At 40.1% G+C, this 23,734-nt stretch overlaps 1 protein-coding gene, 1 non-coding gene and 1 pseudogene across 6 annotated transcripts in view; 2 read left to right on the top strand and 1 right to left on the bottom strand.

The window, feature by feature from the left end:
- The first annotated feature begins 354 nt into the window (after positions 1-354).
- On the top strand, positions 355-1,233 carry LOC144578682 (putative coiled-coil domain-containing protein 144C; annotated as a pseudogene).
- Positions 1,234-5,395: 4,162 nt separating this feature from the next.
- DDX50 (DExD-box helicase 50) overlaps positions 5,396-23,734 on the top strand; it is a 43,428-nt gene continuing 25,089 nt past the window's right edge. For 2 of the 5 annotated variants that reach the window (XM_078345758.1, XM_078345756.1), the window contains exons 1-9: positions 5,396-5,598; positions 10,019-10,130; positions 10,498-10,794; positions 15,160-15,235; positions 15,661-15,839; positions 18,023-18,140; positions 18,252-18,437; positions 18,986-19,131; positions 20,524-20,673. In XM_078345758.1, the coding sequence (XP_078201884.1) occupies positions 10,606-10,794; positions 15,160-15,235; positions 15,661-15,839; positions 18,023-18,140; positions 18,252-18,437; positions 18,986-19,131; positions 20,524-20,673 (1,044 nt within the window). In that variant the 5' untranslated portion in view covers positions 5,396-5,598; positions 10,019-10,130; positions 10,498-10,605. The remainder of the gene's footprint in view (positions 5,599-10,018; positions 10,131-10,497; positions 10,795-15,159; positions 15,236-15,660; positions 15,840-18,022; positions 18,141-18,251; positions 18,438-18,985; positions 19,132-20,523; positions 20,674-23,734) is intronic. The other 3 variants (XM_035268198.3, XM_002756298.7, XM_078345757.1) reach the window with 2 other exon arrangements.
- LOC118146527 (U6 spliceosomal RNA) lies at positions 16,547-16,650 on the bottom strand. Its single transcript, XR_004732388.1, has one exon. It is a non-coding gene; the product is annotated as a U6 spliceosomal RNA (small nuclear RNA).

The raw sequence follows: 23,734 nt of genomic DNA, 5'->3' as shown, positions 1-23,734 counted from the left end.
GTTGCGGTGAACCAAGATCACACCATTGCACTCCAACCTGGGGAACAAGAGCAAAACTCTGTCTCAAAAAAAAAAGAATAATGACTTCGAATGACTTACAGCAGAAATTAAACAAATGGGAAATATGGTTAGTGTACTACAAAAAAAGCTATCTGAAACAAAAGAGACAAAATTACAGTTAGAGCATCAGAAGATCGATGCTAGAGCTAGAACTGTCTAGCTCTAACTAGAGCTGCACAGTTTGAGACTTGCCTTAATACAAGAAAAAGAGAAGAAAATGCCGAAATGTTGTGTAATAAATATAGTGAATAGTTAAGAATAAAAGAAGAGGAATGTAGGGAAAAGGCTGACATGACACAACTACTTAAATGGACTCTGAGAAAACTCATTATGGAATTGAGATTGGTCAAGCAGCAGTGAAAGGATGCCCAGCAGCAACTTTCCGAAGAACAAAATGCCAGAATATTACAAGATCAGATTCTGACTAAAGAAAAGGAGCTAGAAATGGCTCAAAAGAAAATGAATTCTGAGGACAAAATGAAGGCTATGTCTGACCTACAAACTAGGAATGAGATTCTTTCTGAAAAAGTTTCTAACGCTGAAAATGAAATCAACAGCCTACAAATTCAGCTCCATAATGCAAGAGATGCTGTTGGAGAACAGATTTTGATTTTGGAATGTGTGCAAAGAGACCTCGGCCAAACACAGTGTCAGAAGAAAGAAATTGAATAAATGCACCAAACTCAACAAAGAAAACTGAAGAAATACATAGCAAAGCAGGAATCTGTAGAAGAGAAATTATTTCAATTACAAAATGAAAATACGTTGCTTCGACAGCAACTGGATGATGCTCACAGGAAAGTGAACAGACAAGACAATCAGTTCTCTCCATAACCAGTTTCAGGCTCTTGCCAGTGATACTCAATCTGAGAAGAAAAGCAGAGTCTTCTGCTACAAGAGAATGAGGAATTGCTGATGAATGTAATTATTTTTGAAAAAGAATGGATTAATGTGAGAAAGAGAAAGCAGGAAGAAAAGTAACTATTAAGAAAGATAAATATTTTTCAACCTTCCTAAAAGAAAATGTAAAGTAATATTTGATTATGGCTAAATGTTTTATCTAGTTGAATATAAAAATATATAGATCATAAATGTATTTGTTGTTAAAACTGAAAGATACTTTGAGTAAAGAAATTGTGTCACTTATGAAATTTTAAGTTCAGTTACAGTGTTAATAGGTTAACTTTAATAGGTTAATAAATTAATACTTATAATGTTGTCTTATGCTGCTGAAATGATCATTGCAATGCCTTTATATGGCTATGTTTGAAGACCATGGTGAAGCAGATAAACAGAAATGCTTATACTCGACATGAGTATTTTGAAGTTAAGATTCAGTTAGGAAGGTTACTTTGACCATTAATTCTAGATTTTCCAGGTGAACTGAAGTATACTGCTGTACTTCAGTATACATTTCCACAATACTTTTCCTTCAGTAGTTTTGCAATGTATTTAAGTTGGTATAATTTTATTTTTATTTATATCAATTTGACTTAAATCTGAGATGATTTCAGTCTCAAATTACTTGTTATGACCTCTCAATTCTTTAAAGGCATTTACTTTTTAATCATAATTTGGGGCAGATGTGAATTTCAGCAAAGCTATGTTAGATGTAATCGTACCACTGGTATTTATAATTTCTTTGAATGTTTTTACAAACAGTTTGCTCATAATTTTCATTTCAAGGCTCACTGCCTATCATTCGGATATAACTTTGACCAGTACAAAGTAACTGTGTTTATCTGTGATTTATTTGTTTGGCATTGAGTCCCCATTTTTAAACTAATGAGAGGTGGCAGGATTCATGTATAGCGAGAATGGACTGAGTAGGGGAGACACTTGTAGAAGCTGAGGTCAGGAGGGAGGTAGAGGCCAGGTTACCCAGGCCTCTACTCAAGGCCATTGGAATTTTACTTGTATTCTGAGATAGGAATCTTTTGGAAGGATCTGAGCAGGCAACTGAATATGCAAGGGACTCTGAAGTTGATTGGAGCTTCTAATAAAAAAAGAGGGAAAAACATTTCACAGTGTGGGATGTACCACCAGCAGCCCCACCCGATTTCTTTTTGAGACTTCAGTAGGTTGTTAAGCATTGCAGATGTTTCAGGGATGAGTGAATAATGGGCTGAATCTATTGTTTAAGTTAACAGAAAACTGATTTGGCAGAAAGCACCTTCTGTGTCCTTAACTGAATTCAGTAATAAACAAGAATGTGTGCATACGAGGAAAAAAAAAAAAAAAAAGAATGGGGACATCAAAAACAAAGTCATGATTACTTTGCTGGTGTCTTACAGAACTTCTCCCCTTTGAAACCTTAGTAACATTTTTTTCCTCTTTAAGCAGAAGCAGTTTCCAAATATTACTTGGATAATGGTGCCCTCTTCTGGGGTAACTGATGTGACTCTGAAACCCTCTCCTACCACTTGGTTCAAAACATCTAGAAAGTAACTGACTAAAGAAACAATGGGACCAAAGGTTAAGCACTGAAAACATCATTTAAAGGTTTGAATTAGGAACTAGATACTTGCATAAATATACATAAATGTGCTCAAAGATGTCTCCTTTCCAATGCTGTCAAAACCTCAAGCTAATGTAGGCACCTCTGTACCTCATTTCCATGGTGCTGTTATGTCAGTGGATCCAATTTTGTGTGCTGTCAGCATTACTCTCCTCACTTTACTAGCCCGATTTTAAAATTGACTTGGTTTAGGTCCCATGGCAATAGGAAGAATACCCTCCTCTTTCCCTCCTATTCTCCTTGCCTTTACTTTCTGCTTTTCCTTTTCCACATTCATTATGTGCCCCCACTGTGTCCTAAATCAGTTAACTACCCCTTAAACTATTTCCATGTCACAGCATTTAAAAATGATGGTTCATGACAAAGTTGCTGGAGATAAAGAAAAACGGTTCAATTCCTCTTGTAACCTAAGATTGATGTGCAGATGCAAAAAGGTTATTTGATGGCTTTTAACTTCAACTGTCTAACTTCGGAGTAAAAATAATGTAGCCCTGTAGTTCTAAAAAGATTAGAGAGAGGCAAGTCTGGAAATAGTCATCTTTTTTTTTATATTAATGGTCAGTTTAAATAAGCTAACGCTAAGGGCAAGGGAAATCTTTATAGGACCTTGTAACAAGGTATAGCAGATGAAGCATCCAACTCTTAAAGTTTTGTAAAAGAAATTGTATCAGTGACTCTGGCAAAATGTTTGGAAAATAAAGATGTTCTACAAAGATTATATATTGAATTATTGTGCATTTTAATTATTCATGCACAGTATGCTTCCCCCAACCCCAAATCTCATCATCAGACACAATCTCTTGAGATTTACAGAGCGAACTATGAAGAAAGTTCTCCATTCCTGCATCCCATTCCCAAGTTTTCTAGTTGAGGCAAAATGATATCTCCAGAGAACACACGTGTAATGTTGTACACATATTTTTTTCAGCTAAGTCACTCCTTGGTCAAATTACTGACATCAGTTTATACTTGTCCTTTCCACCTGACACTGACACAGACAGCAGCCAGAGATTTGGTTCAGCAAATTTAGGGCTCAGAAAGGCAGAGTTTGTAGCGCTGGGAGTCATAGGCCATTCTAAAACACTAGTATACTTGTTAGTCACTTGAATAGGGAGATTTAAACGGTCTACTCCTTCGTTTTTTCAGACCTGTTCTTAGGACCTCTGACATACAAATGAACGCCAAAGAGTGTCCAGGAGCTCAACTTTTACTTCATCTGTTATTAACCTTCAATCGCAATAACATCTGTTCCTTTTATCCCAATTTTACGTGCGACATTTTTAGCCATATCTACACTGTTTTTATGCACATCGTCATACCCTGTTGTAGGGATATAAAGACCTTACTGTGGTAGAATTGGGAGTGGACTGAGGGATTAGGACAAAAGGATGTAGAAAACTGCAGATCTAGAGATGCATAGGTATTCTCATAACCTAGGAAGAGAGGTGCATTTCTGTCATCAATAGATGAACACTCCTTGTGTTTGTAAGTATTGAATCCATAAAGTTATATAAAAACATATAGCCCTTGCCTTCAGGCCAAGCCATACTGATGCAGAAGGCTTGAAGTAATCACAGATTTAATTTGTGGTTCCAGCTGTTCAGGACCAATGCCCAAACTCCACGACCTGCAATAATTTGTAATTTTGCTAAGACAGTTTGCTAAGACTGGTGTGCCAGACATTATCAAGTGGTTTGTGAGAATAGCCCTGTGTCTCCATCGCGTAAAGTAGCTGGATCGAAAGGATCATGAAGAGATAAAGAAATGGCTCTGAGAAGCCAACTAGCGACGGTGATAGTAAGCAAAGGTATACAAACACCAAGGAAGAAGTTCCCCTTTGTATTGTCAAAGGTTTCAGTTTTGTGTAAGGTTGTGATTCACGGGCAGCTAATCCCCATCGGTAAAATTAAATCCTTTTTTATTCACTGCAAATAGATAATCTGTCGAAGACACTTTGGCTTTTCTCGCTAGCAGAAAATGTGAGGCTTCTTCAGGTTTTTCCTATTCCTTGTTTCATGGGCGCATCTTCCCCCAAACACTGCAAAACTCAAAAGTTTTCAGATTGATGTAGCAGAGAAAGCAGTGATCTCGGCTTTAGGAGCTAAATTCTCTAGTTCTGATAGTGCCACTAACAGACTGTGTGACTTCAGACAAGTACATTCCTTTCTCCCGTTTCGTTTCCTCTAGGTCAACAGAGCCATGAGAAGGATCACAATGAACCACGGAGCAACTTCATGATTAAAACCTAAGACTTCAGGGACGGACGTTTGTCCGCTCCCGGCGACACCTCTGGCCCATATGGCCCACCCCACACCGCGCAAAGCCCCCTCCACCGACGCCAGGCCTGTGGCGTCGCGCTAAGCCGTTGGTCTTTAACGCCTCCCCCGCAATGGGCGGGGCGCAGGGCTTCAGCTTCCGGCGGCAAATGGTGAGGCGGCGCGTGGCGTTGCCCCCTGGCCTCAGTACTGGTCTGCTTAAGCACCCATCCGCCCGCCGCTCGAGGGGCCCTGTCCACCGCCGTTGAAGGGCTTCCCAGCCCTAGCAGTGCATACTGGGAGGCTCCCAAGAGGCTCCGCGGGGCCGAGGAGACCAATTAGGTGTGGGGGAGGGGAAGAGAACCGAACTATTTATGCTAATTAGCGCGTGCTTCCTTTGTGGAGATTGGCCAGGATTTTACTCTAGTAACCAATCACTTAAGAACAAGGGTGGGCCAGTCGAGATCTCTCGCATTCATTGGTTGAGAGGCTTAGGCGCAATGGAAGGACTTAAAGCAAGAGTATCTGGGATTATTTTTCCCCGCCGTGAGGTGCGTGTCCCGGAAATGACGCACGGCCAAGGCCGGGCGGCCGCCCTGCCCCCGCTTCCTTTCACGTTGTTGCTGCCCGTAGGTGGTTGTGGTCACTGTGCCCGGAGGGAGGCGGCGGTGGCCAGTAATGCCTGGGAAACTCCTCTGGGGGGACATTATGGAGCTGGAAGCACCCTTGGAGGAGTCCGAGAGCCAGAAGAAGGAGAGGCAAAAGGTGCGCTGAGCATGGGCCGCGCCTCCTTTTGGGCTGCGCCGGCTTGGGCGGGGAGGGGAACTGTCTGTCCCTGATGATGGCCTGTCAGAACCGGTCCGGAGCATCCGAGGGCCTCCCTTCGCGCCGCCCTCGGCCCTCTGAGGTCGCTCAGGGACCGTTTCCACCTCCACACTCCCGACCTGGAGAAAGATGGCCCTGGGCTTTGGGCCACCCCCAGCATGGCCCCTCAGCCCTTCCCGTTGGCGCCTGAATCTCAGAGATGGGCTGACTCAAGCTCCCATCACCGTGGAATCTGTTCTCTCCTTCCTTAAGCAGCGACGCCTGTCATTTTGTTCTCATTGTCCCTCTTAGAAGATGATTAAGAAAAAAATGATTGCCTTGAATATGTGTTGCTTCTCTGTCACCCTGTCCTCTGTGCAGGAATCCTGGGGAAAGCGATCTTAGGTTTACAAATCTCAATAGTCTATAGAGGGTTAAGGAAAAGTGTCACAGTGAGCCTTGCCAGATTTGTCAGTGATGGAGATCGTGTGGGTTGCATTATTAATAGCCTTTACTGTCAGTATTTTCATTCAATCCGCAGGTATTTATTGAACCTAATTTGTACCATACTCTTTGCTGAGCACCAAGAAGCTTAAACTAAATAAGTAAAGAAATGGTCCCTGCCCTCAAGGAGCCTGTAGAGGAGGAGTTATAGAGTCTTTACTCCTCCCACCCCCTTGCCCTCAAAAAAAAAAAAAAAAAAAAAAAGGAAAAGGAAAAAAACATCCTGAAACACTCAGGGGAGCGTTTTCAACACAAGGTGCTGAAAAATGCACAGGTAAAATTTTTACTGTAGACATTTGACCTGGAAAAAAGAAATCAGCTGAAGAGGCTAAGGTGGCAGTATTCGAAGGCTGACATTCAACAAAAGAATGAGATTTACTTTGTATAGCCTTAGAAAGCAAAATCTACCCCTCTGACCTTATCACTAAGGTAAACTTGCCATTCCAGCTAATCACTTTTCTTTTATTGTGGTAAAATATACATAACGTTTATCATTTTAACCGTTTTTAAGTACATCGTTCTGTGATATTAAGTATATTTACATCATTTTGCAGCTGTCACCACCATCCATCTCCAGAACTTTTCATTTTCCCAGACTCAAACTCTGTGCCCATTGAACACTCCTCATTCTTGCCTCCTTCCACTCCCAGCAACCACCATTTTACTCTTTGTGCATTTGGCTACTGAATGTACCTAGAGTGTAAGCAGAAGACCAAGCAGTTATTTTTAAAAAGGCTCCTTTTGAAATTCTTGTCTTTTGTATCCAAATCCTATCCACCTGTCAAGGTCTAGTTTATGTCTTTTCTAACAACTCCAGTGTGTAGTGGTCTTATTGCTCTTTGAAATCTTGGTTCAGTGGCTGTCTTTATTATTCGATTGACATTCATTATTCACTTCTTTGTAAAATTAGTTCATTTTTTCTGTATGTATCCCATGTATTTCCCAAAAGTTTTTGAGGAAAATGTCCACATTTTTGTCCATCCTTATTTTTCACTATATTCTTGTAAATTGATGACTTTCACATTGTAAATTCTCCAGAAATACTTGTTGACTGTCATTTAACTATGAAAGATAACCAGAGATTTGGAAATAGATTGGAATACCAACTAAAAGAAATAGAGCATTAGAATACTGGTCTGGTGGCTAGCCGCAGTGGTTCATGCCTGTAATCTCAGCACTTTGGGGCGATTGCTTGAGCCCAGGAGTCTGAGTAGAGTTTTGTAGAGACTTTCTCTCTACAAAAAAATGAAAAAATTAGCTGGGCCTGTGGCTCACACCTGTAATCCCAGCACTTTGGGAGGCTGAGGCAGGCGGATCACCTGAGGTCAGGAGTTCAAGACCAGCCTGGCCAACATGGTGAAATGCTGTCTCTACTAAAAATACAAAAATTAGCTGGGCATGGTGGCAGGCACCTGTAATCCCAGCTACCTGGGGTCCTAAGGCAGAATAATTGCTTGAGCCTGGGAGGTGGAAGTTGCAGTGAGCTGAAATCATGCCATTGCACTCCAGCCTGGGAGACAAGAGTTTCACTCTTGTCTCGAAAAAAAAACCAAAAAACAAACTAAAAAATTAGCCAGGCCTGGTAGTGAGGCTACAGTGAACTGTGACTGAGCCATTGCACTCCAGCCTGGGAGATGGAGTAAGACCCTGTCTCAAAAAAAACAAAATAAAATGAATAGTGGTCTGGTATTGAGACGAAGATAACTTTGCTTTGGATGTGCTGAGATATGGAGCTTGTCCTTAGATTCTTAGAATTGGAATGTAGGCGAGGAAGAGAGTCTAGAAGTACGTGTTGAGCCCTTAGTACTTATAGTAATAAGTGAACATAGAGAACAGATACTCAAGGAGCATCTACTGGAGGAGGAAGGAGAGAAACCATTGAAGAAGATAGGTAGTAGAGGTAAGAAGAATAGAAGTAAGAAGGGAATAAAAAGTGTAACTGAAACCAAGGAAATGGAGAGTGTCAAGCATTGTGGGTCCAAAGTCGAATAACGTATTAATTATCGTGAGATGTTACTGGGCTTGGACCGAGAAGCCTCACTTTGCCTTGCTTCAACTTCTCCCTGAAGTGCAGGACCCAGGAGCAATTCAACCCCCAAGGCTGACTCTATAAATAATCATGTTTTTCTGTAGAACCTATTGGTTTGGAAAGATGTGGGCTAGTGCAGTCAACTGCAGATCAGGTGATGTAATGTGTAACTGCAAAGCATTTTCACACATTGTTCAATTCTTACAGCAATTCCAATTTTATGGATGAGGAAATTGTATGTGAAAGAACTCTAAAAGTTGTGTAAGTTATGGTGAACCTTTTGGTGGTGGTAGTTTTTACTGTCACTAATCACTCTCTATTTTGAACATTTGATCAAGTAATTATTTTTTTGAGAGTGGTTGGGATTACAGGCGTGTGCCACCATGTCTGCCTAATTTTTGTGTTTTTAGTAGAGACAGGGTTTCTCCCTGTTGGTTGGGTTGGCCTCATACTCCTGACCTCAGGTCATCTCCCTGCCTCGGCCTCCCAAAGTGCTGGGATTATAGGTGTGAGCCACTGCGGCTAGCCACCAGACTGAAGTTCTAAATTCCCAAATCATTTCTTATGTTCTGTAAATATCACAACACTGGCCACTAGTTTGACATTTTAAAACTGATGTTGCAGACTAGTGCTTTTTAATTTTTAAAAATTCTATTAACTAAATTTAAAAAGTAAAACAAAACAAAAAACTCCAGGGTTACTGTCCTTCCATGGAAGTATAACAATTGGATTTTTATATTAATTATATGGTTTTGTTTTGTTTTCCTTTAACCTGTGAATTATCAAAGCGCAGGGAGGAAGCATAATGTGAAAAGAGAATGGGCAGGCAGTGTTAGATTCAATTTCTAGTACTTACAGTTGCAGGAAATCCCACATGTAGATCTTTGGCAATTTCCTTAATCTATTAGAACTTGTTTCCGGCTGGGCGTGGTGGCTCATGCCTATAATCCCAGCAGTTTGGGAGGCCTAGGCGGGTGGATCACGAGGTCAAGAGATTGAGACCATCCTGGTCAACAAGGTGAAACCCCCGTCTCTACTAAAAATACAAAAATTAGCTGGGCATGGTGGTGCACACCTGTAGTCCCAGCTGCTCGGGAGGCTGAGGCAGGAGAATTGCTTGAACCCAGAAGGCAGAGGTTGCGGTGAGCCAAGATCGTGCCATTGCAGTCCAGTCTGGGTAACAACAGCGAAACTCCGTCTCAAGAAAAAAAAAAAAAAGAACTTCTGTTTCCTTGTGTATAAAATGGCAAAGGTGGCCGGGCACGGTGGCTCATGCCTGTAATCCCAGCACTTTGGGAGGCCAAGGCAGGTGGATCACCTCAGGTCAATAATTTGAGACCAGTCTGGCCAACAGGGTGAAACCTTGTTTCTACTAAAAATACAAAAGTTAGCTGGGCGTGGTGTTGTATGCCTGTAGTCCCAGCTCCTGGGGAGGCTGAGGCAGGAGAATCGCTTGAACCTGGGAGGTGCAAGTTGCTGTGAGCCAAGATTGCACCCCTGTACTCCAGCCTGGGTGACAGAGCAAGACTCCATCTCAAAAGTAAATAAATAAATAAAATGGCAAAGGTAATACAGGTTCACTATCCCTTATCCAAAATCCTTGGAACTAGTTGTGTTTTAGAATTGAGAATTCGGGGATTTTTAGAAGAGTAACATCCCAGTAGGGTTTGGGGCCCAAAACCTGTAATCAAACACCTTAATATTAAATATATTAAGTTGAATAGTTATACTAGTGGGATAAATAAAGACTAAAGAGCCTCACAGTAGTTAAAGTTGAATTTTGCCATCAAATGAGTTCAGGTAAGGTTTTGCCTCCAAATAAGTTACAAAAAAACTTTCGGTTTTCAGAGCTTTATGGATATCGCAATTTCGGATAAGGGATTATGGACCTGTACTTCCCTTATAGGGTTGTTATGAAGATTTAAACAAGATAAGCTGAAAACACATTACACAATGCTGGGTAGGTATTCAACAAGTATTAATTTTTTTCTCTTGGAAATGTTGGAAGTTTTTGTTTGTTTAGTAATTTATAATTCTGGGGTTGTCTTTTCCTGAGAAGAAAATGTTTTAATTTTCCTTAAATCTTATGTTGGGATTAGAGAGGGGATAGAGGCCGAGTCTTGAGAATGCTAGGAATGGGATGAGAAAGATAGCAACAGGTGACGCTTAGAGCTTGGCACCAGTAACCAGTATGGATTTCTACCTGGTAGGTTTTCAAAATAACTGTAGGTTGAGATGAACTGGTGGGAGAGTCATGCTCTAACTTCTCTAGAGTCTTAAAAGGAAACCTCTGACTGTCTTGTCCCTGCTTCTTTGTTTGTTCACAGAGTGACAGAAGGAAGTCAAGACACCATTATGATTCAGATGAGAAATCAGAAACAAGAGAAAATGGTGTTACAGATGACCTGGATGCTCCCAAGGCTAAAAAAACTAAAATGAAAGAGAAGCTAAATGGAGACACTGAAGAAGGATTTAACAGACTTTCAGATGAATTCTCTAAATCTCATAAGTCAAGAAGAAAAGATCTACCAAATGGAGATATTGATGAATATGAAAAAAAGTCAAAGCGAGTATCATCCTTAGATAGTTCTACTCATAAATCAAGTGATAATAAACTAGAGGAGGTATGGATGCTTTTTATTTTACATTTGACACTATCCTTGAAATACAGGTAGATTTGATTTTTTTAAGGCTAATTAGAATTGATTCTATAACATTTCTTGCTTACTGTATAGTATTCTCAGTTGGACTAGAGAGTCTGACCAGGTGAGCCTTTTTTCCTTTGGCCCTTGTTTATTTCATTGTATGGCCTTTCTCTTGGGACAAGGTGGGATCAATGGTCAAATTTAAACCTTTCCTGTGCATTTGGGTTCCTAAAATTATTCTGAATTGCTCAATGGTCACCTATTTGCATTTCTTTCTTTCTTTTTTTTTTTTTGAGTCAGAGTCTTGCTCTGTCACCCAGGCTAGAGTGCAGTGGCACAATTTTGGCTCATGGCAATCTCCTCCTCCTGGGTTCAATTCAAGTGATTCTCCTGCCTCAGCCTCCTAAGTAGCTGGAATTACAGGCACTCGCCACCACACCTGACTAATTTCTATGTTTTTAGTAGAGACAGGGTTTCACCATGTTGGCCAGGCTGGTCTGAAACTCCTGACCAAAGATGATCTGCCTACCTCGGCCTCCCAAAGTGCTGTGATTACAGACGTGAGCTACTGCACCTGGCTGATAATAATTCTTTATATTCTTTAAATGTAATAATTGCTAATATTCATATACATTTGAGCTTAATGCATAATCTTTGGGGAGCATTGGGAGAAGATGTTGAATCCTTATGAGTATTTTTTTCTTATTTGTGAATTTGCTGTTTGGCAAGAAGCACAAATGTTTGTTGATCTAAATAAGGTCCTATAAATCTGTATTGCTAGCAGTGGAATTTATGGGTTGCTTCTTGCTCCGTTGAGATTTTGCCTGGTAAAATCTGTATTATAATAGGTTTGTTTATTATTTTGTTTAGATCACATGAGAGTTTAGGAATTCTGCTTAAAGGAATTTATCCTAAGGAGATGACCAAGAGGTGTGCAAAGCTATATGAATAAGTACTTTTATCACAGCAATATTGTTGATAATAGCAAAATATTTAAACATCCCAAATGTCCGATAGTAGACAGCTGGTTTACATAAAACATACTATAACTGTGTAATAGAATACCGCTATCCCAAAGGGTAAACAATAGAAAAGGTAGTCATTTATCTTGTTAAAAGAAAAAAATAGGCCAGGTGTGGTGGCTCATGCCTGTAATCCCAGCACTTAGGGTGGCTGAGGTGGGTGGATCATTTGTGGTCAGGAGTTCAAGACCAGCCTGACCAACATGATGAAACCCCATCTCTACTAAATACAAAAAATTAGCTGGACGTGATGGTGCATGCCTGTAGTCCCAGCAACTTGGAAGGCTGAGGCAAGAGAATCGCTTGAACCTGGGAAGCGGAGGCTGCAGTGAGCCGAGATCGCAGTTTGCACTCCAGCCTGGGCAACAAGAGCAAAAGTCTGTCTCAAAAAAAGGAAAAAAAAAAAGATTATAAAATGGTATATATAATGCGATTTTATTTCTGTTCTAAAATTTTTATGTGCATAGATTGAGGATTGGAGGAGTATGTTTCAAGTGTTGCTTTAGCTGAGTGAATTTTAAATTTTTTAATTTGTTTGGTTTTTTTTTTTGTAGTTTCTTTCTTTTTTTTTTTTTTTTTTTGAGACAGCGTCTTGCTCTGTTGCTGGGCTGGAGTGCAGTAGTGCAATCTCGGCTCACTGCAACCTCTGCCTCCCTGATTCAAGTGATTCTCCTGCTTCAGCCTCCCAAGTAGCTGGGACTACAGGCACGTGCCACCATGCCGTTAGTTTTTATATTTTCAGTAGAGCCGATATTTCACCGTGTTGGCCAGGATGGTCTTGATCTCTTGACCTTGTGTTCTGCCCTACTCAGCCTCCCAAAGTGCTGGGATTACAGGTGTGAGTCACCACGCCGGGTTTCTTTCTTTTCTTTTCTTTTTGAGAAAGGGTCTCACTCTGTTGCCTAGAATGGAGTGCAATGGTATGATCATGGCTCACTGCAGCCTCATCCTCCCTGGGCTCAGGTGATCCTCTCACCTCAGCCTCCCAAGTAGGTGGGACTATAGGTACATACCACCACAGCCAGCTAATTTGTGTATTTTTAGGAGAGATGGTGTTTCACTATGTTGCCCAGACTGGTCTTGAACTCCTGGGCTCAAGTGATCTACTAGCCTTGGCTTCCCAGAGTTCTGGGATTACAGACATAAGCTACTGGGCTCGACCTGTTTCAAAAGTTTCTACAGTGACAATATATTATATTATTTATTTAGTTTGTTTTTTATAGAGCTAGGGTCTCACTGTGTTGCCCAGGCTAGTCTTGAACTCCTGGGCTTAAGTGATCCTACCACCTTGGCCTCCCAAAGTGCTGAGATTACGGGCATGAGCCATTGCATCTGGCCAACAGTGTATTATTTTTGTAATTTTTTTTTCAGACAGAGTCTTGCTGTCACCCATGCTAGAGTGCAGTGGTACGATCTCCACTCACTACAACCTCCACCTTCTGAGTTCATATAATTCTCCTGCCTCAGCCTCCCAAGTAGCTGAGATTACAGCCACCCACCATGACTCCCAGCTACTTTTTGTATTTTACATTTCTCATCGTGTAATTTCTTTTAGCTTAGTTTATAGGCTTATGTTAATCTTTATAATTTTGTCTACATCTGTAAGTATGATTTAGATTAACAAATAGCCTTTTTGGCTGGGCATGGTGGCTAATGCTTATAATCCCAGCAGTTTTGGAGGCCAAGGCAGGAGGATTGCTCTCTCTCTCTCTTTTTTTTTTTGAGACAGAGTTTTGCTCTTGTTACCCAGGCTGGAATGCAATGGCGCAATCTCTGCTCACTGCAACCTCCGCCTCCTGGGTTCAAGCAATTCTCCCGCCTCAGCCTCCCGAGTAGCTGGGACTACAGGCGCATGCCACCACGCCCAGCTAATTTTTGTATTTTTAGTAGAGACGGTATTTCACCTTGTTGACCAGGATGGTCTCGATCTCTTGACCTCATGATCCACCAGTCTCAGCCTCCCAAAGTGCTGGGATTATAGGTGTGAGCCACCACGCCCGGCCTCTCTCTTTTTTTTTTTTTAAATGAGATGGAATTTCACTCTTGTTGCCCAGGCTGGAGTGCAATAGTGTGATCTTGGCTTACCACAACCTCCGCCTCCCAGGTTCAAGCGATTCTCCTGCCTCAGCCTTCTGAGTAGCTGGGATTACAGGCATGTGCCACCCTGCTCAGCTAATTTGTTGTATTTTTAGTAGGTTTCTCCATGTTGGTCAGGCTGGTCTCCAACTCCTGACCTCAGGTAATGCGCCTGCCTTGGTCTCCCAAAGTGCTGGGGTTATAGGTGTGAACCACTGTGCCCGGCCAGGAGGTTCTCTTAAGGCCAGGAGTTTGAGACCAGCCTGGGTAACGTAGTGAGACCAGTCTGGGTAACATATCTTGTCTCTACAAAAGATTTAAAACACTAGGTGAGCATGGTGGCATGCACCTGTGGTCCCACCTGCTTGGGAGGCTGAGGTGGAAAGGATTTCAGCCCAGAGGTTGAGGTGACAGTAAGCTATCACTGAGGTGACAGTAAGCTATGGTGTCACTGCACTCCAGCCTGGGCAACAGAGTGGGACCCTGTCTGAAAAAAAAAGGCCTGGTGCGGTAGCTCATGCCTGTAATCCTAGCACTTTAGAGGCCAAGACTGAGGCCAGTGGATCACCTGAGGTCAGGAGTTCACGACCAGTCTGTCCAACATGGTAAAACCTCATCTCTACTAAAATACAAAAATTAGTTGGGCATGATGGTGGGTGCCTGTAATCCTAGCTACTTGGAAGACTGAGATAGGAGAATCGCTTGAACCTAGGAGACAGTGGTTGCAGTGAGCCGAGATCATGCCACTGCCCTTCAGCCTGGGTGACAGAGCAAGATTCCGTCTAAAAGAGTGTGCCATTATTACTATTTTTTGATACAGAGTCTTACTCTGTCGCCAGGCTGGAGTACAGTGGCACGATCTTGGCTCACTGCAACCTCTGCTTCCCAGGTTCAAGGCATTCTCCTGTCTCAACCTCCTGAGTAGCTAATGCGCACCACCACACCCAGCTAATTTTTGTATTTTTAGTAGAGACAAGGTTTTACCATGTTGGCCAGGCTGGTCTCAAACTCCTGACCTTGTGATCTGCCCACCTCAGTCTCCCAAAGTGCTGAGATTATAGGCTTGAGCCACTGCGCCCGGCCAGTGTCCCACTAATTTTCCTTGTAAGTTAATTTAAGTTAATCTGTACAGTTTTTGCAAGTACTAACTAAAGTTGATTTGTTTGTTTAGCAAAATTAAAAATGGTAAATGAGGAAGAGTTGAATATAAATTATATTATTTAGGACATTGATTTCATTTTTACAGACCTTAACACGTGAACAGAAAGAAGGAGCCTTCTCCAATTTCCCTATTTCTGAAGAGACTATAAAGCTTCTGAAAGGTATGCAGTTTTGTTTGTTTGTTGGTCTGTTTTTGCTTTTTTGTTTGTTTGTTTGAGACGGAGTCTCGCTCTGTCACCCAAGCTGGAGTACAGTGGCACAATCTTGGCTCACTGCAACCTCTGCCTCCCAGGTTCAAGGAATTCTGCTGCCTCAGCCTCCTGAGTAGCTGGATTATAGGCACATTATAGGCACGTGTCACCACGCCCAGCTAATTTTTGTATTTTTAGTAGAGACAGGGTTTCACCATATTGGCCAGGTTAGTCTTAAACTCCTGACCTTGTGATGATCCACCTGCCTCGGCCTCCCAAAGTGCTGGGATTACAGGCATGAGCCACTGTGCTCAGCCTATTGTCATTTTCACTCAAATGAATGTATTTCTTCCTAATGCTAGTCTTAAATGTTTTAATGGAATCTCATTTTACAGGTCGAGGGGTAACATACCTCTTTCCTATTCAAGTTAAGACCTTTGGTCCTGTATATGAAGGAAAAGATTTAATAGCTCAAGCACGGACAGGAACAGGAAAGACATTCTCTTTTGCCATTCCCTTGATTGAAAGACTACAAAGAAATCAAGAAACAATTAAAAAAAGCCGATCACCAAAGGTAATCATTATAGGGAGTAAGAGCTTTAAATGTTAACGTAACAGAAAGAGTTATACTAGTCTTAAGTTACTAGTACTGCCAAGATAGAAAAGTAGAGCTGTGGCATAAAGCAAAAATATGTTATTTTTCACAAAAAGAAATCTCAAGAGAAGTTAAAAGTGAAGTACTTATTCCATATGAATGTGATGTGCATGGATCCATAGATGTCTTTGATAATTTTATGTATTATAAAGCTAGTAAATCTTATTTACAGTTTATATATTTAGTTGACCCTTTTCTTTTTTTTTTTTGAGACAGGGTTTCACTCCTGTTGACCAGGCTGGAGTGCAGTGGTGCAATCTTGGCTCACTGCAACCTCCGCCTCCGGGTTCAAGTGAATCTCCTGGCTCAGCTTCCCAACTAGCTGGGTTTACAGCTATTATACCCACTATCATGCCCAGCTAATTTTTGTATTTTCAGTAGAGACAGCGTTTCACTATGTTGGCCAAGCTGGTCTTGAACTCCTGACCTCAGGTGATCCACCTGCCTTGGCCTCCCAAAGTGCTGGGATTACAGGCATGAGCCACCCCACCCAGCCTAGTTGACCCTTCTCTTTTTTCTGTCCTGACCTTTGCTTTTAAACAAATGAATGTTCTAAAGAGGCGTTCATTTATTTGTTATTTGGTAAATGTTCAATATCATTTATTTCAGTGTTGACTTTTTTTCCCTTTAGTATAGAAAGCTACATGAATTTTCATGTCATCCTTGTGCAGGGGTCATGCTAATCTCTTTGACATTCCAATTTTAGTGTATGTGCTGCTGAAGTGAGCATACACAGATGGACTTTTTAATAAGAGTATTATAGAAATTATATTGCTAGTTTATATATTATTGGAGTACTAGACATCTGTCTTATTTTATAAATGTAAAATCAACCAACAGAGGAGACTAGTAAAATGTAAACCTAAAATTTGACCTAAAAAGCAAAGCTGTGTACACTTAAGGTGTATAAAAATGAAGAAAAATATCATCATAAGATGAACAGCTGTATGACTAAAAGTAATTTGTTCTTTGTAAGCCTTCTGAGTGGTATTATAAGAGCAAATTAACATACATAAATATAATTAAATCGTAATCGTCTTAGATCAGCTATGCTGACTTACAGGATAAATGGATAAATCTTTTTGGAGGGTTACATTTTTGGGGTGAAATTAGGAAAAGATTGAAATAGGACATAATCTCAACACTGCTTTTTTTATTTTTATTTTTTAAGAGACAGGGTCTTACCCTTTTGCCCAGCATGGAGTACAGCAGGGTGACCATGGCTCACTGTAACCACGAACTCCTGGGCTCAAGCAATTCTCTCTTCCTCTCAGTCTCTCCAGTAGGTAGGACCACAGGCAGGTGCCACCATATTTGGTTAATTTTTAAATTTTTTGTAGAGTTGGGGTCACACTATGTTGCCCAGGCTGGTTTTAAATTTCTGGCCTCAAGCAATCCTTCCACCTGGCCTTCCAGGGTGTTGGGATTATAGGTATTAACCATCATGCCTGGCCACAAAGCTGTCTTAAAAATCTTTTGTATGAGACAGATATTAACTGGGATTCCAGCTCTGCCATTTCTAGCTGTTTGATTTTGGGCAAGACTTTACTTCTCTGAGGCACAAGTCTCTCATCTATGAAAATGGTGTAATAATGCCACCCAGGGGGTTTTACAAAAATCAAATTAGATAATTCCTGTAAAGCATTAGTTCCTAGCACATAGTGAACATTCATTCATTTAACAAATATTTTTGAGTTCCTTGTACTGTACCAGGCACTGTTTGAAGTGTTAGGAATATAGTAACCCAAACTGACATAAATCCCTGCCTTCGTGGAGCTTACATTTTATTGGGTGAGATAGACAATCAGCAAATAAGTAAAATATCATTATCTTAGGTGATATCAGGGCGGAGAAGAAATGATAAGGGCAGGGAGATATGAAAGGAGGCTTGAGAACCTCACTGAAGACACCTGAAGGAAGGGAGGAGGATATAATAAATATATGCCAGTGTTCTTATTTGCTATTTGTGCTGTGTCTTTAAGTATTTACGACATTCATGTTGAGATTCCTGGTTTTAAATGCACCTAAAAAAAGTCTTCTCGATTTTAACTTACGTAAGACTTTAGAAAAGTATCTTTTTGTTTTTTAAACCTCTTGTTCAGGTACTCGTTTTGGCTCCAACAAGGGAACTGGCAAATCAAGTAGCCAAAGACTTCAAAGATATAACTAGGAAACTCAGTGTGGCGTGTTTTTATGGTGGAACATCATATCAAAGCCAAAGTGAGTAAATATGTATGAAAGAACTGCAAAGATATATTTGATACTTAAATTTAAAGAAATAATGTGAAAGTGTGATTTTCACATATTGGTGGCATTTCTCTCTTCTCACAGTTAATCATATTCGAAATGGTATTGACATCTTGGTTGGAACCCCTGGTCGTATCAAAGATCATCTGCAGAGTGGCCGGTTGGATCTTTCTAAACTGCGCCATGTTGTACTCGATGAAGTGGATCAAATGTTAGATTTAGGTTTTGCTGAACAAGTTGAAGATATTATTCATGAATCCTACAAAACGGGTATATCCTAATTCAAAATAAGCACATTAGCAATTACTCTTCCATCTTAAACAAGTTTTTATTTAATAATTTTTATTTCAGTCTCCCCAGTGTTCTAACAAAGTTCTAACTGTCTTCTAGTGTCCCCCTGCGATTCATATTGACTAGAAAAGAATAGTGCTGAGATAATTTGTTCTAACAAAACTAAAATAATTTGGTATCTGTTCTGTCTCTGAAAAAACTATGATAGCGTCCTTTTAACTATTTTCTTAGCTTCTTATGCTTTTTTCTATTTTTTTTTTATAGTCAGTAGTTTTACTAACTCATTGATTTCTTTGTTCATTGTTCCTTCTTAAATTCTCCCCTTCTTTCTGGGTTCAGTTCTCTTCATAATTGTCCCCCATTTTTGCAAGTTGAAATTTTTAATAATTGCAATTAATTCTGTGTGTTAAAAATTCACCCCAAGTTTTGAATTTTTTATTATTTTTTGAAGCTCGGGGAGGATTTTTAAGAGCTGACTACATCGTGGGAAATTAAGAAAACATTTGAATTCTTTTTGTTTATTTAAGATTCTGAAGACAATCCTCAGACTTTACTTTTTTCTGCAACTTGCCCACAGTGGGTATACAAAGTTGCAAAAAAATACATGAAATCCAGATATGAACAGGTTGACCTTGTTGGAAAAATGACTCAAAAGGCTGCAACCACTGTGGAAGTAAGTAGCTTTCTAGCATGATAGATTTTAGCTTTTAGTTGGTATTTACTTTTGACGTCTGTTGAAGCTAAACCTAAGTTTTGGATTCTTATTCAGGCCTAATCTCGGTTTTCTGCTCTTAGTCAATAAGATACCTACATATTTTTGCAGCCTGAGACTGAGTAGCAGAATAGAATAAATAGGGCTGGGGGTAGGGGAGCACATGAATAGGAAAGTTCTAATAGGAAACATGCAAGCAGGCATAGAGATAGATTTGAAATATTTCTTTCTTTCTCTCTAAAGCAGCTCAAAAAAAAAAAAAACCCCAAAACAGCAAAGTATTTACAACGTGACAAGGAGATTCATATTGACTAGAAAAGAATAGTGCTGAGATAATTTGTGAAAGCTGAGGTGAAAAATGTATGATCCTCATCCCATTTCCCTATACCAAAAAAATTTCTGAAAGATTTAAAAAATTAAGCTGTAAAATAACTTAAAGCAGGTGTAGGTGAATGAAGAGTTTTTTGATTTCAGGAAAGGGAATGCTTTTCTATTTTTTATTTTTTTAGAGATGGGGTTTACCATGTTGATCAGGCTGGTCTCAAACTCCTGACCTTGTGATCCGCTTGCCTTGGCCTCCCAAAGTACTGGGATTAGAGGCGTGAGCTACCACGCTCTGCCTGGGAATGCTTTTCTAACACACAAGTTGGGCTGGGCATGGTGGCTCACGCCTGTAATTCCAGCACTTTGAGAGGCAAAGGTGGGCAGATCACTTGAGGTTAGGAGTTTGAGACCAGCCTGGCCAACATAATGAAACCCTGTCTCTACTAAAAATAGAAAAATTAGCCAGCCATCAGGCCGGTTCCCTGTAGTCCCAGCTATTTGGAAGGCTGAGGCATGAGAATTCCTTGAACCTGAGAGGTGGAGGTTGCAGTAAGCTGAAGTTACGCCACTTGCACTCCAGCCTGGGTGACAGAGGGAGACCCTCTGTCATGTCCCTTCCCAATCAGTATCCTCAGTTCAGAGACAACCACTGTTCTGATTTTCTTCCACAATAGATTGGTATTGCCTATTCTAGAACTTCATATAAATGGAATGGTACTATATGTGATCATTTTCTGTCTTTATTTACTCAGTATATTTTTTAAGGTTCATATTGTTCCTTGTATACCAGTAACTGGTTTCTTTTAATTGCTGAATGGTGTTCTGTTTGAATATACTGCAGTTTGTTTATTCTTTCATCAAATTGTTTATTGATGGCCCTTTGTCTATATTGTTCGTAAGTGTGGCTGAGGAGAGTCTTTGTCTTACAGTCTCCCAGGAAGGCTAATTCTTGACCAGATAGAAAAAATATAAAGAGAAATATTTTTAAATAATTTTAATGAAACAATATGATATTTTCTTTCTTCAAAGCATTTGGCCATCCAGTGTCATTGGTCTCAGAGGCCCGCAGTTATTGGAGATGTCCTTCAAGTCTACAGTGGGTCTGAAGGGAGGGCTATTATTTTCTGTGAGACCAAGAAGAATGTAACTGAAATGGCCATGAATCCACACATAAAGCAGGTACGTCTTTTTTTCATGCTTTCTCTAATTGAAATTATGAGGATGAATCACTGAACAAAAATCATATTGTCCTTTGTGGACCAGATTTGGTAAGTCATTCTCAAAATTGAGTTGTAAAGCTGGGTGCAGTGTCTCACACCTGTAATCCTGTGACCTGATAAGTCAGGATAGAATTTTATCAGTTTTGTTTGTTTGTCTTGAGACAGGGTCTCCTTTTTATGTCCAGGCTGGAGTGCAGTGGCACAATCATGGTTCACTGCATTCTTGACTTCTGGGCTCAGGTGATTCTCCCATCTCAGCCTCCTAAGTAGCTGGGACTACAGGTGCATGCCACAATGCCCAGCTAATTTTGTGCATATTTTATAGAGATGAAATTTCACCATGTAGCCCAGGCTGGGCTTGAATTCTTGGGCTCAAGCAATCTGCTCCCCCTCAGCCCTTCCTTGGCCTGCTGAAGTACTGGGATTACAGATGTGAGCCACCACACCTGACCTCTATCAAGTTTTATCAGTTTTTTTAAGTCTTTGAAAATGTGATCTGGAGATCATAAAGGTTGAAACAAAATGAATTTCTGAGTAAAAGAGGGTAATATTTTAGTGTTGTGTTATAAAACTACAAATTTTTATTAAATTAATGAATCAGAATACTAAATCTATGTGTCTTTTTCTTTCTTAAAAAAATACCTTTTGGTTGGGTGTAGTGGCTCACACCTGTAGTCCCAGCACTTTGGGAGGCCAAGGCCGGTGGATCACCTGAGGTCAGGAGTTCAATACCAGCCAGGCCAACATGATGAAACCCCACCTCTACTAAAATTACAAACATTAGACGGGGGTGGTGGTGGGTACGTGTAATCCCAGCTACTCAGGGGACTGAGGCAGGAGAATTGCTTAACCCAGGAGGCAGAGGTTGCAATGAGCAGAGATGGTGCCACTACTGTCCAGTCTGGGCGACACACTGCGACTCCATCTCAAAAAACAAACAAACAAACAAAAAACCTTTTATAGAAAATTTCAAACATGTACAAAAGTTGATAGAATCGTGTAATGAACCCCTATGTATTCATCCTCCAGTTTCAATAATTATTTTATCTATATGCTAACCTACCTCCTCTTTCAGAATTATTTTGATGCAAACCCTAGATACCATATTATTATATCCATAAATGTTTGGGTATGTATCTCTAAAAGAAAAAAATTTTCAAAAAAAAAAACAACAAACAATATCATTATCACATCTAAAAAATTAACTAATAATTAGAAATATTAATTCATTTCACATTATCAGTTGTCTTACAAATGCATATTTTCTTTTATTGTTGGTTTTCCTGAATCTGGGTCCAAATAAGATTCTTACATTAGGCCGGGCGCAGTGTCTCACGCCTATAATCCCAGCACTTTGGGAGGCCGAGGCGGGTGGATCACGAGGGTAAGAGATTGAGACCATCCTGGTCAACAAGGTGAAACCCCGTCTCTACTAAAAATACAAAAATTAGCTGGGCATGGTGGTGCATGCCTGTAGTCCCAGCTACTTGGGAGGCTGAGGCCGGAGAATCGCTTGAACTCAGAAGGTGGAGGTTGCGGTGAGCCGAGATCGTGCCATTGCACTCCAGCCTGGGTAACAACAGCGAAACTCCGTCTCAAAAAAAAAAAAAAGATTCTTACATTGTGTGATTTTATTAAGTAGCTTTTAATATGTGGATTACTCCTTTATCTGTTTTTTTTTTTTGCAGCTTTTTTTAAGAAACTCAGTTGTCATAAATCTAGAGTATTGCTTCCCCATGATGTCATTTAACATGTTCCTCTCTTCTATATTTTCTGAATATTCAGGTTTGTTTGTTTAGGTGAACTACTTCATAGGTGGTGTACTTCCAGCAGGAGGTATATATGTCTAGTTCTTTTTGTGATGTTAACGTCCACCGATAATCAGTCCTTATGTCAGTGTCTCTCCAGTCATTTTTGTTGTTTATGACTTGTTATTGAGTAGATTCCTGAGAAAAGGGCTTATGGAAACAATATTGCCTATTGATAATACCTGGTTTGTGACATTACACCTGAAAATTATTTTAGCTGTATATGAAATTCTTGGTTCACATTTTCTTTCCTTCATTGTCTTAAATGTGTTACTTTACTGTTTTTGGAATAAAGCATCGCTATAAAAAGATGCCAGTCTGATCTTTTTTCCGTATATATTATTACAAAATCTTTTTTGTAAGTGATTTTCTTTCAAAATCAGTAGTTTTACTAAAATATATTTTGGTGGTGTTCTTTGTCAGTTTTTCTGGGTACACAGTGTGCACTTTCAGTTTGTGGTTTCATATGCATTTTTTTAAAATTTCAGCAAAATTTTCTTGAATGACAATTTTTTAGCATTTGGTTTTCCAATTGCTTTGGTTTTCTTCTTTAAGAAGTCTTGTACATATTTTGGCTCTCCTTTTTGACTCTCCCTGGTCACTTTATATCAAATCTTTTTTTTTTTAATTTCTTTCACTTATTATACATTAAGCCTTTTTCATCTTTTTCTTTATTCAGTTTCAAAATTTCTCTCTTTTTAAGAGACAGGGTCTTGCTGTGTTGCCCACATGGGAGCACAGTGGCTGTTCACACATGTAATCATGGCACTTTATAGCTTTGAACTCATGTAGCTGGGACTGTAGGCATGCACTACTACTACACATGCCTCAAAATTTCCCATTTTTAAGAAATATGTTGGTTTAGTCTTTTGCTCTTTCTAATATAGTCTTCATTTGTGAAAAGTTATCTTTTATTTCTGCTTCTTTCATGAGTCATTTTATCTCATTGAAAGACTGAAAAGTTTTTCTTAATTTGATTTTTGTTCTTTAACATAGCATTAAATTTTTTTCTTCTAGCAGGCATGGTGGCTCACACCTGTAATCTTAGTACTCTGGGAGGCCAAGTCTGGAAGATTGCTTGAGCCCAGAGTTCAAGACAAGCCTGGGCGGCAACAAAGCGAAACTTCATTTCTGTATATATATATAAAAAATAAAATAGCCAGATGTGGTGGTATGTGCCTGTAGTCCCAGCTACTTAGGAGGCTGAGGTGG

Source organism: Callithrix jacchus, chromosome 12, assembly GCF_049354715.1.
Source record: "Callithrix jacchus isolate 240 chromosome 12, calJac240_pri, whole genome shotgun sequence".
Lineage (NCBI taxonomy): Eukaryota > Metazoa > Chordata > Mammalia > Primates > Cebidae > Callithrix > Callithrix jacchus.
The sequence above is the reverse complement of the archived record's forward strand: the minus strand, read 5'-3'. Positions and strand labels throughout refer to the sequence as shown.